Source organism: Geotrypetes seraphini, chromosome 9 (genome assembly GCF_902459505.1).
Source record: "Geotrypetes seraphini chromosome 9, aGeoSer1.1, whole genome shotgun sequence".
Classification (NCBI taxonomy): Eukaryota; Metazoa; Chordata; class Amphibia; order Gymnophiona; family Dermophiidae; genus Geotrypetes; species Geotrypetes seraphini.
The window spans coordinates 60,163,094-60,177,494 of record NC_047092.1 but is presented as its reverse complement, the minus strand read 5'-3'; the positions used below and the strand labels follow the sequence as shown (position 1 = coordinate 60,177,494).

Sequence of the window (14,401 nt, the reverse complement as noted above, 5' to 3'; positions counted from 1 at the left end):
CAACATATCAATAAATAAAACAAAATAAATCCCCCTTATGTTGAGAGAAAACAAAACGAGAGCTATGTCAAAAGCAGATGGAGGCACCATGGCAGAAAAGCACGCCATCCCCCACGGAGGAACAGCGCCCTATAATCCAATACACAGGCAAACAAGAACAGCAGGAACAAATCCAAAGGGCTGGAGTCCTCGGACATGGGTCAGGCAGAGAAAATGGCAGCAGCTCCCTAATCTCCAGCACCTCCGCCCCACCGTCAGTCCATGGCAAAGTCCAAGGCAGCTTGCTAGCAGCAGCAAAACAGCAAGAGAGCCAGCCCAGTACAGTCCAGAAACCAGAAACTAGGAACCAGAGGACGATCAGGGGCTAGGCGCCGCTCCCGCCAGACGTTGCACATAAGCCAAGGCATCAGCCGCAGAGTCAAAAAAGTGAGAGCGACCCTCATGTTGAACTTTGAGGCGTGCAGGATAGAGAAGCGCGAACTGGATACGCCGCTCATGGAGTTGACGACAAACAGCGGCAAACTCCTTTCTCCGGGCAGCCAATTGAACCGAGAAGTCCTGGAAGCACAAAATCTTCTGATTTTCATAGGTGAGGGGGCCTTTCGCCCGAATAGCCCGCAGGATCTCCACCTTGTGGGCATAATTCAACACCTTGAAGATTACCACCCTCGGACGGGTAGCATCTGGGCGGCGAACTCCCAGACGGTGCGCTCTTTCAATCCTCAGGGGCCCCGCAGTCGAAGGAAGCTGAAGAGACTGCACCAGCCAGGATTCCAAAAAGGAGTGCAGCTGCCCATCCAACACCGATTCGGGAACGCCAACAAGTCGCAAATTGCTGCGCCTGGAGCGATTCTCCAGATCCTCCACCTTAAGTTCCAGCTGGCGAATTTTGGAGTCCGCCGCTGTCTGAGCCTCCCTAGACTGCCCGGCCGAGTCCTCCAAATCAGACACCCTTTGTTGAAAAGAGCCAAACTCCGCTCTAATATGGCTCACAGAAGCATCCAAGCCATCCAGTTTGTCGGAGAGCTTTTGAAGCTGAGAGGTAAGGGTGTCCTGTATCGCTGCTCGCACCTCCGTTATAACATCCGCCACCCACTCAGATCGTGGAGAAGAGGGAGACACGAGGGCAGGCTCCGCCATCTTGGGATCTGCAGCCCGAGGCTTCTCCCGCTCCTTGCGGGTCACTTTTGCAGCCATAGTGCCCCAAACCGAGTGCAAAACGCTGCCGGGACTTCCCCTCCGAAACCGGAAGTCGGGGAGAGCAGACCGCGCCGATAGCAACGCCGGCCGAGATCGAAAAAAGCAAGCGGGCCCGGGAGCTCTTCTCGCGCACGTCGGCTTACCGAGACGGCATCACGTGATCACCAAAATTACCGTCTGCTTAAAAGGAGGCGGTAGCAGCTAGCGTGCGCGGCATTTTAGCACACCTTTGTAAAAGGAGCCCTAAAGCTCCAAGATATTCAATGAATTCTTAAGGAAAAATAAACATATTATTAACATGTTACATAGATGCTGATCAAGTTTATTAGGTTTTTATATACCGCCTATCACGGTTATCTAAGCGGTTTTACAAACAGATACTCAAGCATTTTCCCTATCTGTCCCGGTGGGCTCACAATCTATCTAACGTACCTGGGGCTATGGAGGACTAAGTGACTTGCCCAGGGTCACAAGGAACAGCGCGGGGTTGAACCCATAACCCCAGAGTGCTGAGGCACTAGCTCCAACCACTGCGCCACACGCTCCTTCTGATTGTGCACCCAGGTCAAAAAACTGCTATATCTTACTCTCAAAGGTAATTAAGCAAACACAAGGAAATTTTAAAATAAAGGAAGCATCTATGGCTAATACCCTGCCTTTTAATCTTAAAAATTCCTGGGGTTGTTTTTGAGACACCTTAGAAAGATCATGGAAAACTTATATTTTTGACCCCCAAAACATTTTATGCATATTTATTTATGTAAGTTATTTATATACCGCCTATTAATTGTCTAAGTGGTTTACATTCAGGTACACAATCATTTGTCCCTATCTGTCCTGATGGGCTCATAATCTATCTAACATACCTGGGACAATGGAGGATTGAGTGACTTGCCCAGGGTCACATGAAGTAGTGTGGGGCTTGAGAACCTACAACCTTAGAGTGCTGAGGCTGTAGCCACTCCAGAGCACAGTATTGTGATTTGATTTCAATGAAAATGTGGTAATCTCTAGCATCACATATACAACCTTAGATACACATATGTTTTCCGTTTAGGACCTCAGCGGTGCAAGCTGTGAGAGCATTTCATTCACAGAATTGTTTGCACTAAAGTCTTCATCGGTCTTATTTTATATATTTTTTTATAAATTATTTTTCTTATTTAAATATTTTAATTATAGAAAAGTTAGAAAAGTACTCATCTCTTTTAGAGAAGCATAGCAGGGGCTCTTCACCAACATAGGCTATGTTTCGCCCAGGGGGCTTTATCAAGGTATTTTCCCCTTTGTTATGCCGGTTCCATGAATACTGCCGACACTATCGGCAGTATTCATGGAACCGGCATAACAAAGGGGAAAATACCTTGATAAAGCCCCCTGGGCGAAACATAGCCTATGTTGGTGAAAAGCCCCTGCTATGCTTCTCTAAAAGAGATAAGTACTTTTCTAACTTTTCTATAATTAAAATATTTAAATAAGAAAAATAATTTATAAAAAAAAGTAATCTCTAGCAGCCATTCCTGGCTGGTTGCATAGCACTGAGTATTAGGCAGAAAATTTTTGTATAGAAAGATATAAGGATATTTTTAAACTTATTCAGATCAAAAATATTCAGAATTTTAATGCAGATACGTTTATAGCTAAGCTGTCATGCACATACTATATATAAGTAAGATTTATTTACATATTTTTTAATGCACTACATATTAGAAATTCTACCTAGTCTAATATCAAACTGTTGATCAAAAAATAGCTTTACAAAAGACAGAATATTAAATTGAAGAATTCAGTACTTACTTGATAAAACTTTGACAGAAATGGGTTGTTTCTGCTGGATAGTCTGGGTATGATTAAATCTTGCATAACAAATATAATCATCCCGGGTATCCTCTGGTTGTACGTTGGAGAAATAGAGGTCTCCATTTAGACTTTGAGAAACTCTTTCATTTTGTGGCAATCTCTGAAATGCTAGAGAAATAAGAACAAACTTCAGTTTCATCTCCACACTCACACAGCAACACCTTCTAAAGGACAGCAAATAAAAATGTGCATGGTCCATACGATCTGCCCATCAAGGTGGCCAGTGGTGCGTCCGCTACTCTGTGAAGGTTATAGTCATTTACGATTAAAAACATTGGTTGTCAATTTGCCATCATGCCAAGCACATCGAGAGAGGCAATTTAGAATAGAATATGCCTATATACTGCCTGTTCTAAAATACATGAGAAACGGATGTCCAAATGCTGGCTAGTTCCACATGAACAACCATTTTACAAATTGAAAACATCCAAACTATGAATATGGCCAAAAAACAGCACAAGGACATCTTTGTGGCAGCATAGGGAATGGATTATAAAATGGCCATACAGATGTCCATGTGGAGGAATAGCCTAATGGTTAGAGCAGCTGGCTAAAAACCAAAGCAGAAATCCCATTGTAGCTGTTTGTAATTTTCTTCTTTTTTTGTGAGCCCTCCACGGACAGAAAAATACCTACCATGACTTACCTTACTCCATCCAATGTAGAATAGCTCAATTTGAGCACCTTTCTTTAACTTAAATGTGCCAGGTCTAAATGCCTATATCCATCTTTTTGAACATGGGCATCCCTTCCTCAATCAGAGTTGGATGTCCATATTTTAACCCCTCATTAATCCCACCCAAAACACATCCAGACCTTGCCACATGGATATAAAATCAGTATTTGGACTTCCATGTTATATGAACTTCTAAATGTCAATTTTCAGATTTTAAAAATGTAAATAGCCATGTTTTGGAAAACACTGTATATTTAATGGATTTGAACATGGAAGATGGATATGTTATATATGCACATATATCCCACTTAATTCCTATAAGGCAGAGCTGTCCAATTCCAGTCCTCAAGATCTACTGGCAGGCAAGGTTTTCAGGATATCCACAATGAATATGCCTGAGAGAGATTTGCCTGCAATGCCTTCTTGGTATGCAAAGCTCTCTCATGCATGCTCATTGTGGATATCCTGAAAACCTGGCCTGCCAGTAGATCTCAAAGCAGTTCACATGATGTGTAGTGGTTCATAAATGTGCAATGGTTTATAATTTATTAGATTTGATATACTGCCTTTCAGTAATAGCAAAGCAGTTTACAATGTATAAAATCAAACAAGAGAAAAGTGCTCCACTTGATATACAACTGAAGAGAGGAAAGGAATAGGGCAGAAAATACCAGAGTAGATGCAGGGTTTCAGCAGCTGGCACTGCCTGCCTCCTGGTAATCAAAAGCAATGGTAAACAGATATGTTTTAAAGGCAGTTTTATATTTCTTAAAGTGTGTGCTCTGTTCATACTGTATATAAATCAATAAAGAATTCCAGAGGAATGATGTAGTACAACAGAATGCACTGAATCTAGCATTGCTCTGGAAACTGGAGGGATATGCAGCCAACAATCATTAACAGCACATAGAGCTCTAACTGGTGTACAGGGATGATCAAAGATGAAAGATAATGCGAGAGTCCCATATATAGTATAGTATAAGACTTTGTGGGCTAGAGTAAGAATTTTGAACTAGATCCTTTATTGAATCAGGATCCAGTACTAGTGCATGAGGAGAGTTTTATGATTTTCTAGCATGACAGGATTCTTAAAAAAAAAAAAATATATATATATATATATATATTTAAACCTACAGTTCGTTTACAAAAGTTGGACAGTTCTAAGTCTAATAGATGCTGGCATTGTCATCTTGAAGTAGGGACACTGGATCATTTCTTGTTTTATTGTTGCTTGATCTTCAAAGTTTGGAAATCAATATGGGGATGAATTACTATGATACTGGAAACATTGATTCCATTGTCCTACGATGTGGTCATATGTGGGACCTTGTTGAAAGCTAACAATCCATTAGACAGGTTCAGAGCAAGAGTTCATCTGTAGCCCAGATAAGCGTTGCAAAAAAGACTCTTCCCTGATGCAGCGGGGCTGTAATATGATCCCGCGAAACGTAGGCCACGTTGGACTGAGAGTAGCAAGCAACGGTCCTGGTTCTTAAAGAGCATAAGAACAAAGCTAAGCACTTTAAGCTCTATGAGGTTTAAAAAGTTTAAAGCACATAAGCACTTTTTGAAATGGCACTTTTAAACACTAGTACACTTTTGCACTAGTGCACTTTCTGTCGGCCCAAAGTCTCTGAAATGAACTGCGAGGTTTAAATTGTCTATATTATGAATAAATTACACAGTCCCTTTAGTATCAAATAGCATTAAACAGTATTAAATAGCAGTTTTAATGAAAATTATTTAAGAAATAAAATTTATACTTAATGTTAGAAAGAAGATAGGGAGGATGGGTTCAAGCCAGTGATGTGAATGTGAATAAGAAAAAAGAAATGTCTTTCTCTTTGAAAGAACCCTGAATGGGTGAAAATCTAATACTCAATATTCTGAGGCTTGTCCCCATCTATAAATAGAGAAAAGAAGAGAAAAGAAATTATCTCCAGAGTCATTTTGGTTTATTTTGGTGGTACTATATATCAGTGATTCCCAACCCTGTCCTGGAGGAACACCAGGCCAATCGGATTTTCAGGCTAGCCCTAATGAATATGCATGAGAGAGATTTGCATATGATGGAAGTGATAGGCATGCAAATTTGCTTCATGCATATTCATTAGGGCTAGCCTGAAAACCCAATTGGCCTGGTGTTCCTCCAGGACAGGGTTGGGAACCATTGCTATATATTATATTTAATTGATAGGTAACCATCAAGTTTTTTTCTACTTTTGTTATATAAGATGTAATAGGGCCATAAGATGACTTTCCAATATTATCCAATCCAGCCCTAGGGAGGGCATTCCAGGCATCTACCACCCTCTCCATGAAAAAGAATTTCCTAACATTGCTCCGGAGTCTTCTTCCTTGCAACCTCAAATTATACTCTCTAGTTTTACCATTTTCTCTTCTCTGGAAAAGATTTGGTTCTATATTAATACCTTTCAAGTATTTAAATGTCTGTATCATATCTCCCCTGTCCCTCTTCTCCTCCAGAGTATATATATTTAGGTCTTCCAGTCTCTGCTCATACTTCTTTTGGTTCAAACCCCTTACCATTTTTGTCGCCTTCCTCTGGACCACTTCAAGTCTTTTTATATCCTTCACCAGATACAGCCTCCAAAACTGAACACAATACTCCAAAATGCGGCCTCACCAACGACCTATATAGGTGGCATCAACACCTCCCCTTCTTCTGCTGGTTATTCTTCTTTCTATACAGCCTAGCATCCTTCTGGCTACAGCTATCACTTTATTACACTGTTTAAATGCCTTTAGATCCTCTGACACAATCATCCCAAGGTCCCTCTCTCCGTCAGTGCTTATCAGTCTATCACCTCCCAGCACATTCAGTTCCATCGGATTTCTACCACATTGAACTTTATTTGCCAGAAGTTAGACCATTCTTCTAACTTTTGCAGCTCCTTTTTCATGTTTTTCACTCCCTCCAGAGTGTCTACTCTGCTACAAATCTTGGTATCATCCGCAAAAAGGCTAACCTTACCTTCTAACCCTTCAGCAAAGCCGCTCACAAACATATTAAACAGAATCGGTCCCAGCACCAATCCCTGAGGCACTCCACTAGTCACCTTTCCCTCCACCTCTGGTGTCTGTCTGTCAACCAGTTTCTAGTCTAGTTCACGACTTTGGTCCCTAACTTCAGCCCATGGAGTTTGTTTAGGAGCCTCCTATGAGGAACTGTGTCAAAGGTTTTGCTGAAATCTAAGTAAATTACATCTAGCGCATGTCCTTGATCCAATTCTCTGGTCACCCAGTCAAAGAATTCAATCAGATTCATTTGGCACAATTTACCTTTAGTAAATCTATGTTGCCTCGGATCTTGTAATCCATTAGATTCTAAGAATTTCAGCAGTGTTTCCATTATTTTTCCAATAACCGAAGTGAGGCTTATCGGTCTATATTTTCCTGCTTCATCTCTGCAACCACTTTTGTGAAGAGGGACCACATCCACTCTTCTCCAGTCCTGCAAAACCTCTCCTGTCTCTAAAGATCTAATGAACAAATCTTTAAGAGGACCCACCAAAACCTCTCGGAGCTCCCTCAATATCCTGGGATGGATCCCGTCCGGTCCCGTAGCTTTGTCCACCTTCAGTTTTTCAAGTTGTTCATAAACACTTTCTTCCGTGAACGGTGCAGCATCCATTCCATTATCAGGTGTAACTTTGCTGGCCAATCGCGGTCCTTCTCCATGTTTTTCTTCTGTGAACACCGAACAGAAGTATTTGTTTAGCACATTTGCTTTGTCTTCATCACTCTCCACATAGTGGTTCGTAAAGTTATATTTTGCATAATGGCCCATTCTTATCTATTTAAAAAAGTTTTAACTGACAAATATGGGATTGAAATTGATGACTTCCTTGTCCAATTATTTGCTTTCCTTGTCCTTTTAGTAACTTTTTGTGAACTGAATTGAGCCCTTAGTTGGGATGACTCGGTATACAAGACTAATGTTTGGATTGGATTGGATACTTCTTTCCAGAAAGAATATATTATAAGGCAATAAAATCTGTATCTCACTTGCATAGGTTGTTATGGGAAATCTTACTTGCTAGATCATATGACTGGTTGGAACATAAATGGAATGAGGACCTGAAAACTCCCCTGCAGTAATCTGATATTAGTCAGGCTATAATGTGCCTGCCAAAACTTGTAACAGGCTCCCTTTGGTAAATAATATCTAGAGCTTACTTCACCATATCACTCAGCCTTGAGCCTGCTTAGGTTAGTGCGACACACAAATGGAAGATTAGATTAGATTTTGATGGACTCGCCCTTATGCAAGAAGTGTGGACAGTGGTCCAATTCTTTTTCTTGTGCTTTATGGAAATGTAAACAAATTAAATTTGGGGGGGCTCTGGAGTATTATTGTGTCGAGTTCCACATTAGGGGTTTGGTTTGGAAGGCTGCTTGCTGTGGGGGTTTTGGGCTGAAGAGATGTTTATTTTTCCAAAAGGCTTGTATAATAGGCCATAAATGTATAATGCAATCTTGGTTGTAGGACTCCTCGCCTGGATTCTGACATTGGCAGAACCAGCTTCATTGCTTGCTACTGTTGGAAGATAGAGAGGCTCTTCTATCCCCCTAAACACAAAAGACTCTTCTTATTAGTCTGTCAACCTTATCTTCAGTAACTGCCACATATAGCCATAAGTCTGGTCCTGAATGAACTGAATTTGTGATCTGGAGTGTGCCATTTCTTATATAAAAGGGGTGAGGGGGAAGAATAGGAATATGGCATAAACTTATTTACTTGGGGAGATTGTGATTGGGTTTTTTTTTTTTCTCTGAATCTGAAACACTATGGGCTCCTTTTACTAAGGTGCGTTAAGGCCTTAACTCGTGGAATAGCGCATGCTAAATTGCTACACACGCTAGACCTTAACGCCAGCATTGATCTGGTGTTATTCCATGCAGTTTAGCGAGCGGTAATTTCGTGCATTCGCTAAAAACGCTAGCGCACCTTAGTAAAAGGAGCCCTATATTAGTGGAATTTTAAGGAGCTGGTTCCACCCACATTGGATTGAGTTTGTTGTACTTGTCTGTATTGTTATGATATCTTCTCTCAATTAAACAAATTTGACATAAAAGGCAATACAAAATCATGGGGTTCATTTTCAAAAAGAAAAAGTCCAAAAAAGAGGCATAAAGGGGTAGATAGATGTTTTTTTTGACAAACCCTTCCAGTTCACTATTTTTAAAACTTGGAAGGGTTTAATAAGGGTTTGATATCTATACTGTTGATCTAAATCTCAATAGGATGTGTTGGAAGCGTGGTATGGGCGGGACTAAGGCAGGTTTATGACTTGGAAGTTTTTTCTGCCATAATCAAACATTTAAGAATATGTCCAAGGCACAATTAGAAAATTTGGGGTTAGACTTGTTTTAATAATGAATATGTGTCAAAAAGGAGCCCAAACTGACCAGATGACTACTGGAGGGATTATAAACATGATCTCCTCACTTTCCCTCAGTGGTCACTGACATCCTTTCACATGTGAGGCAGTACCAGAAGATGCCAGAATTAATAGAAAACAATTGGATTATATAATAAAATGTTGGGATATGGTAACTGAAGTTGAGAGGTTATGAAGAATAAAAATCAACACTAATACCAATACTAATACCATGTAAAAAAAAACATTTACTTTTAAACTGATTAATCATTCTTAACATTACCTCTTTCCTTTAATCATTTTAAAATAATTAAAGCTTTTTCTATCAATTTATTTTTTTTATATTCTTTCTTAATTGACCCTATCCCTGTGTACAAACCTTAAATGTTCCTTTTTCTTTTTTTTATTTTATTTTATAAATTGTATAAATTGTATTTCTACTCTTTACCTACTTGTTCCAGTTTGTATTAATAGAACATAATGATTAGTCTGAATAATTTTGTCTCATTTGTATTTGTCATCCCTGGCTTTTATTGTATATTACAATTATGTAATACGCATTGAAATATTGGATATTGCGTAAAATCAAAATTTATTAAACTTGAACTTGAAACTATTGTAATTGGAGCTCTGGGAGAAATTTTAAACCTACTAGACTTTACACCATTGAATTTACAAAAAACTCCAACTTACTTGGAAATACTTCCTGCACATATTATAGTGATACCTCCATGATTCTTATGTCCTTTGTTAGGACCCAAATTACAGGAGAAAATTCTGTCTAAGATTGTATCATTCAACTGAAGAGTGATCTGAATAATGCTATTACTAATAATTTCCGTCAACATTGCATACCAGGAGACACATGAATTAAATACAATGGATTAGAAAAATTAAAGTATTGAGACTTGACAATAGAAATGACAAAACTCTGGAACAAGTTTATTGTTACAGGAGCCTTGAACACAACATTATGCTAAGGCTGGAAAATGTTCTACAAAACCTTAAAATTTCAGATTTGATAACAGTAGACTTACAGAAAACAGCTTTTGCTTGGTTCAAGATTTAAAGACGCCAATGGAATGATACTGAATGATTCAGAAAGCATTAAAAAGAGAAGGAAAGAATATACAGAAAATTTATACAAACAAGGCAATGAGGATAATATTAGGGAAATTGAACTGGAAACTGAAGCCGAAGAAGAAGCAGATATTTTAAAAGAAGTCATAGCAGCGATTAAAGCTTTATCAAAAAACAAGTCACCTGGTATCGACGTTATTCCAATTGAATTGGCTCACAGAATGTGCTATCATGGCCCTCACTTGACTGTCTCAACAAATTTGGAAGGAAAAAACATGGCCAACTGATTGGAGAAGATCATTGTTCATACCTATACCAAAGAAAGGTGACGCCAAGAACTGTAACAACTAAAGAACAAGTGCACTAATTCCACACACCAGCAAAATATTGTTGAAAATAATACAAAAAAGGCTCCAATCATACGTTGAGCAAGAACAACCCGAAGTTCAGGAAGGCTTCAGAAAAAGTCAAGGAACAAGAGACATTATTGCTAATGTTAGATGGATATTGAAGAAGAGCAAAGAATACCAAATACTTTTGCTTCTTCAAAGAATACCAAAGCTTTTGACTATGTGGATCACAATAAACTATGGAGAACTCTAGTGCAAATGGAAATACCCAAACACATAACTCAGCTGATAGAGAACTTATATGAAAATCAAGAAGTTGCAGTGAGAACTGAATATGGCAACACTGACTGTTTCCAATAAAATGTGGTGCCAGGCAAGGCTGCATGTTGTTACCTTACCTGTTCAGCCTGTACAGTGAAACCATCTTCAGAAAAGCAAATTTTAAACAAGAGAGTGTCGGTTTCAAAGTTGGTGGCCGAAATATAAACAATTTGAGCTATGCAGATGATACGATGCTCATCACCAGCAGCAAAGAAGACATGCTGTATCTACTGAGAAAAGTCAAAGCTGAAAATCATAACATGGGATTAGAATGTAACATAAACAAGACAAAGATCCTGAACACGGAAAATGATGAAACTTTTGAGCTTGAAGGCGATAGAATAGAAGCTGTAAAGGATTTCAATCTCCTGGGTTGTCAACAAAGAAGCAACTAGCAGGGAGGAAATACTCCACAGAATAGCACTTGGTTGCTCTTCAATGAAGGCTCTCCACAAGTATTCAAAGGCAAGGAAAAGATCAGACTTGTCCACACACTCATTTTCTCAGTGGTCAGTTATGGATGCAAAACCTGGATACTATAGAAACAATGCAGAAAGAAGATTGACGCATTTGAGTTTTGGTGCTGGAAAAGGATTTTAGGCTTGCTGTGGACCTCCAGAAGAACTAACAAATCAATTCTGGAAGAGATCAAATCAGCTATGTCATTTGAAACCCAAATGATGATGTTATGACTTTCTTATTTTGGTCACACCATCAGAAGAGAGAGAGCACTGGAGAAGGACATCATGTTTGGGAAGACTGAAAGAACCAGGCGTAGAGGGCGACCTGCAATCAGATGGCTGGACAAGTTGAAAACAACCGTGGGAATGACCTGGAGGAACTTTCCGGACTAGCACAAAACCGATTTCTTTTTAGATCCACAATTCATCAAGTCGCTAGGATTCGCGCACAAGTCAATGGCACCTAACAAGAAGAACCTATATTTTACAAAGTTATCTAGATAATTCCTATGCTTCTGGATGAAGCTTGAATTCTCCAGTGATACCAGAAAAAGCTTTGTGTTTTATATGCTATGTATAATAATAATATGTGTTCTTTCTATACTGTAAAATTCTAAGATATTTAAAAGCATATATAGTACATTAAGTCAGTCTCAATAAAGCAAATTCAAATATTCTGTAAACTTGCCAGAATATCTTTTTTGCAGCCTGTGAAAACATACTGCACGTGTCAAGTCTCTCTAGCTATCAAACCATTTTTGTGACACAGGAAATTTGAATAACCGAGGTTGTTGTACTTTGCAAAGCTGTAAGAGCACATTATAGCGATTCATGACTAGTATCTGTGATGCAGTTTCTTCCAATTATCTCAGCCTGGTGCAGTTCAATATACAATCATTTCTTGAACTTCTAATTCATGTGGAGTCAAATAGTCATTCCTAGACCTTTATTAATGGATTTTCTTTGAAGGGATGAGAATACCAGTTGGTTTCTTGCTGAGTTGAAATATTCTGTTATCAAAAATCTACAGCAGTAGGTTGCTTAACCTTGTTTCTTTTTCTCAGCTGTTTATCGTACGAATATTGCACAAACAAATATAATATTGATTTAACTTACATAACCATTTTAAAGGGATATTAGTCCAGAGCATGTGTTTACAGATTCTTAACAGCAGGAAATCAAACAGATGGTGTAGTGGGCCAGCAAGATATCTCACTGAATAAAGCTGAACACGCCTCTCCTACTAGAATATGCCTCAGGGGTCTAACAGTATTCTGTCACAGGCAAGCTGAGATACTGTGAAAATTTTGTAGTACTCTTGAGGTGTTGTTTCACAAAGGTCAACTTTATTTACTCTCTCTACAAAAGAGGATATTTATCCTAGTCTAGATCCACAGGTGAAATTACAGTGAATGCCTCTCTAGACTTGCTCTAATACATTTTCATCTCAGTTACCATACACTAGAGTTAAGCTATGCCAGCCTAATAACGCAAACTGCCATTCTAGTCAGGGTAGTTATAGTGAGTAGGTGACGTCCATGTCTCAATGAACTTAGGAATACATCCATATAACATTACATTCAAGACAGATAAAATCTTTTAGGGGATCCTGAGCAACTGAGTGCCCCAGGAAAATTGGTTGCTCACAGTTCTCAAAGGTCATAAGTTAAGTCAGAAAAGAGAGACATTCAAATTGTTTTACATGAAACTTTTAGGGGCATTTGAATAACCCACACTATAAGAATCTTAAGTGACTTGAATCTCCCACGACATTACAGGAGTTGTACAGGGAAGGAGTTCACCATTCAGCTTCCTTCTGCAAATTCCATCAAACCAGGGGCATAGCCAGAACTCCAAATTTTGGGGACACCCAGGGTGGAGGTAAACACATTCCTCCCCCTCCCCCCACACATGCTAAAGATACCTTTGTTGGTGGGGTTGCTAAAGCCCTGCTAGCCAGTTCCCAAGTTGCTCCCCCTCCTCTTGTTACTGCTTCTTTAATGCAGAAGTCCACGGCATGATTCCAGTCATTGCCAGGACTTCTTAAGCATGCTCAATTCACAAACTGAACATTTCTGAGAATTCCTGGTGGAAGCTGACTTCTACATTAAGGAAGCAGTACCAGGAGCAGGGGAGCAGCTTGGGAACTGGCTGATGGGGCTTCAGCATTCTTGCCGGCCATTTAAAGGGGTGCTGCAGTTCTGGAGGGGGCCTGAATCTAATCTGGGAAGGCCCAGACCATCATAGCCCCCCTGTGGCTATTCCACTGCATTGAACCATATACAAACATACTCTAAAGGATTTATACAAACTTGGGTTTCATAAATTTCTAGGCAGTTCTTATTGGGTAATTCTATAATTTAGGCTCCTTCATTTAGATGCCACTTATGTGCATATATCATTAGAATACCAGTGTATACATGCATAAATGAGCATATATACATGTATATGCCAATACACTGCCGAAACGCTATTCTATAATTATAGCTGGATATTCAATGCCGGCGCCCAGTCATGACCTGACATTGATATCCGGGCATAAAGCTGGTGGCATCCAAAAAAAAATAAAAAATACTGATTACTATTGGCTGAATATTTACCCTGTTATCTTTAAAAATTTTGGTATATTTTTCTGTAATTTTGAATCCCTGAAAGTAGTAATTTTTAAAGGAAAAACAAATTACTTGAAACGTTAAATATGATTATGGTGGATATAAATTTCTTTAAGATAAACTGATTGACAAACAAATCCAAGGTTCCTATATACAAGTTTTACATATACTTACAGTTATCCATCCAAAATATTATAGGTGATGGTAATCCAATGGGAGGCCTACAGGGCAACACAAGGGACATACCATCTGGAACTATTCTGGGCTCGAGTTTCTCTTTAGTCCACAAAGGTGACCCTATAAAAATAAAATTTACATGTGAAAACTGTGCTTTTACACGTTACATTATATTTATTAAAGACAGATTTGAGCTTTTTAACCCTGAAGCTCTTTTTCTATTTAGATTTATAATTTTACAATTTATCTATCAAGATCT

General features: G+C 39.2%; 1 protein-coding gene across 12 annotated transcripts in view; it reads right to left on the bottom strand.

Moving 5' to 3' along the window:
- Nucleotides 1-14,401, bottom strand: part of NRCAM (neuronal cell adhesion molecule) — a 391,220-nt gene that overhangs the window by 179,888 nt on the left and 196,931 nt on the right. For all 12 annotated transcript variants that reach the window (XR_004540624.1, XM_033958216.1, XM_033958225.1 and 9 more), the window contains 2 exons: nucleotides 14,140-14,262; nucleotides 2,998-3,168 (listed from right to left, as the gene is read on the bottom strand). Coding sequence is in view for 11 of the 12 variants with exons in the window: in XM_033958216.1 (XP_033814107.1) it covers nucleotides 2,998-3,168; nucleotides 14,140-14,262 (294 nt within the window). In the remaining variant the exon portion in view is untranslated. The remainder of the gene's footprint in view (nucleotides 1-2,997; nucleotides 3,169-14,139; nucleotides 14,263-14,401) is intronic.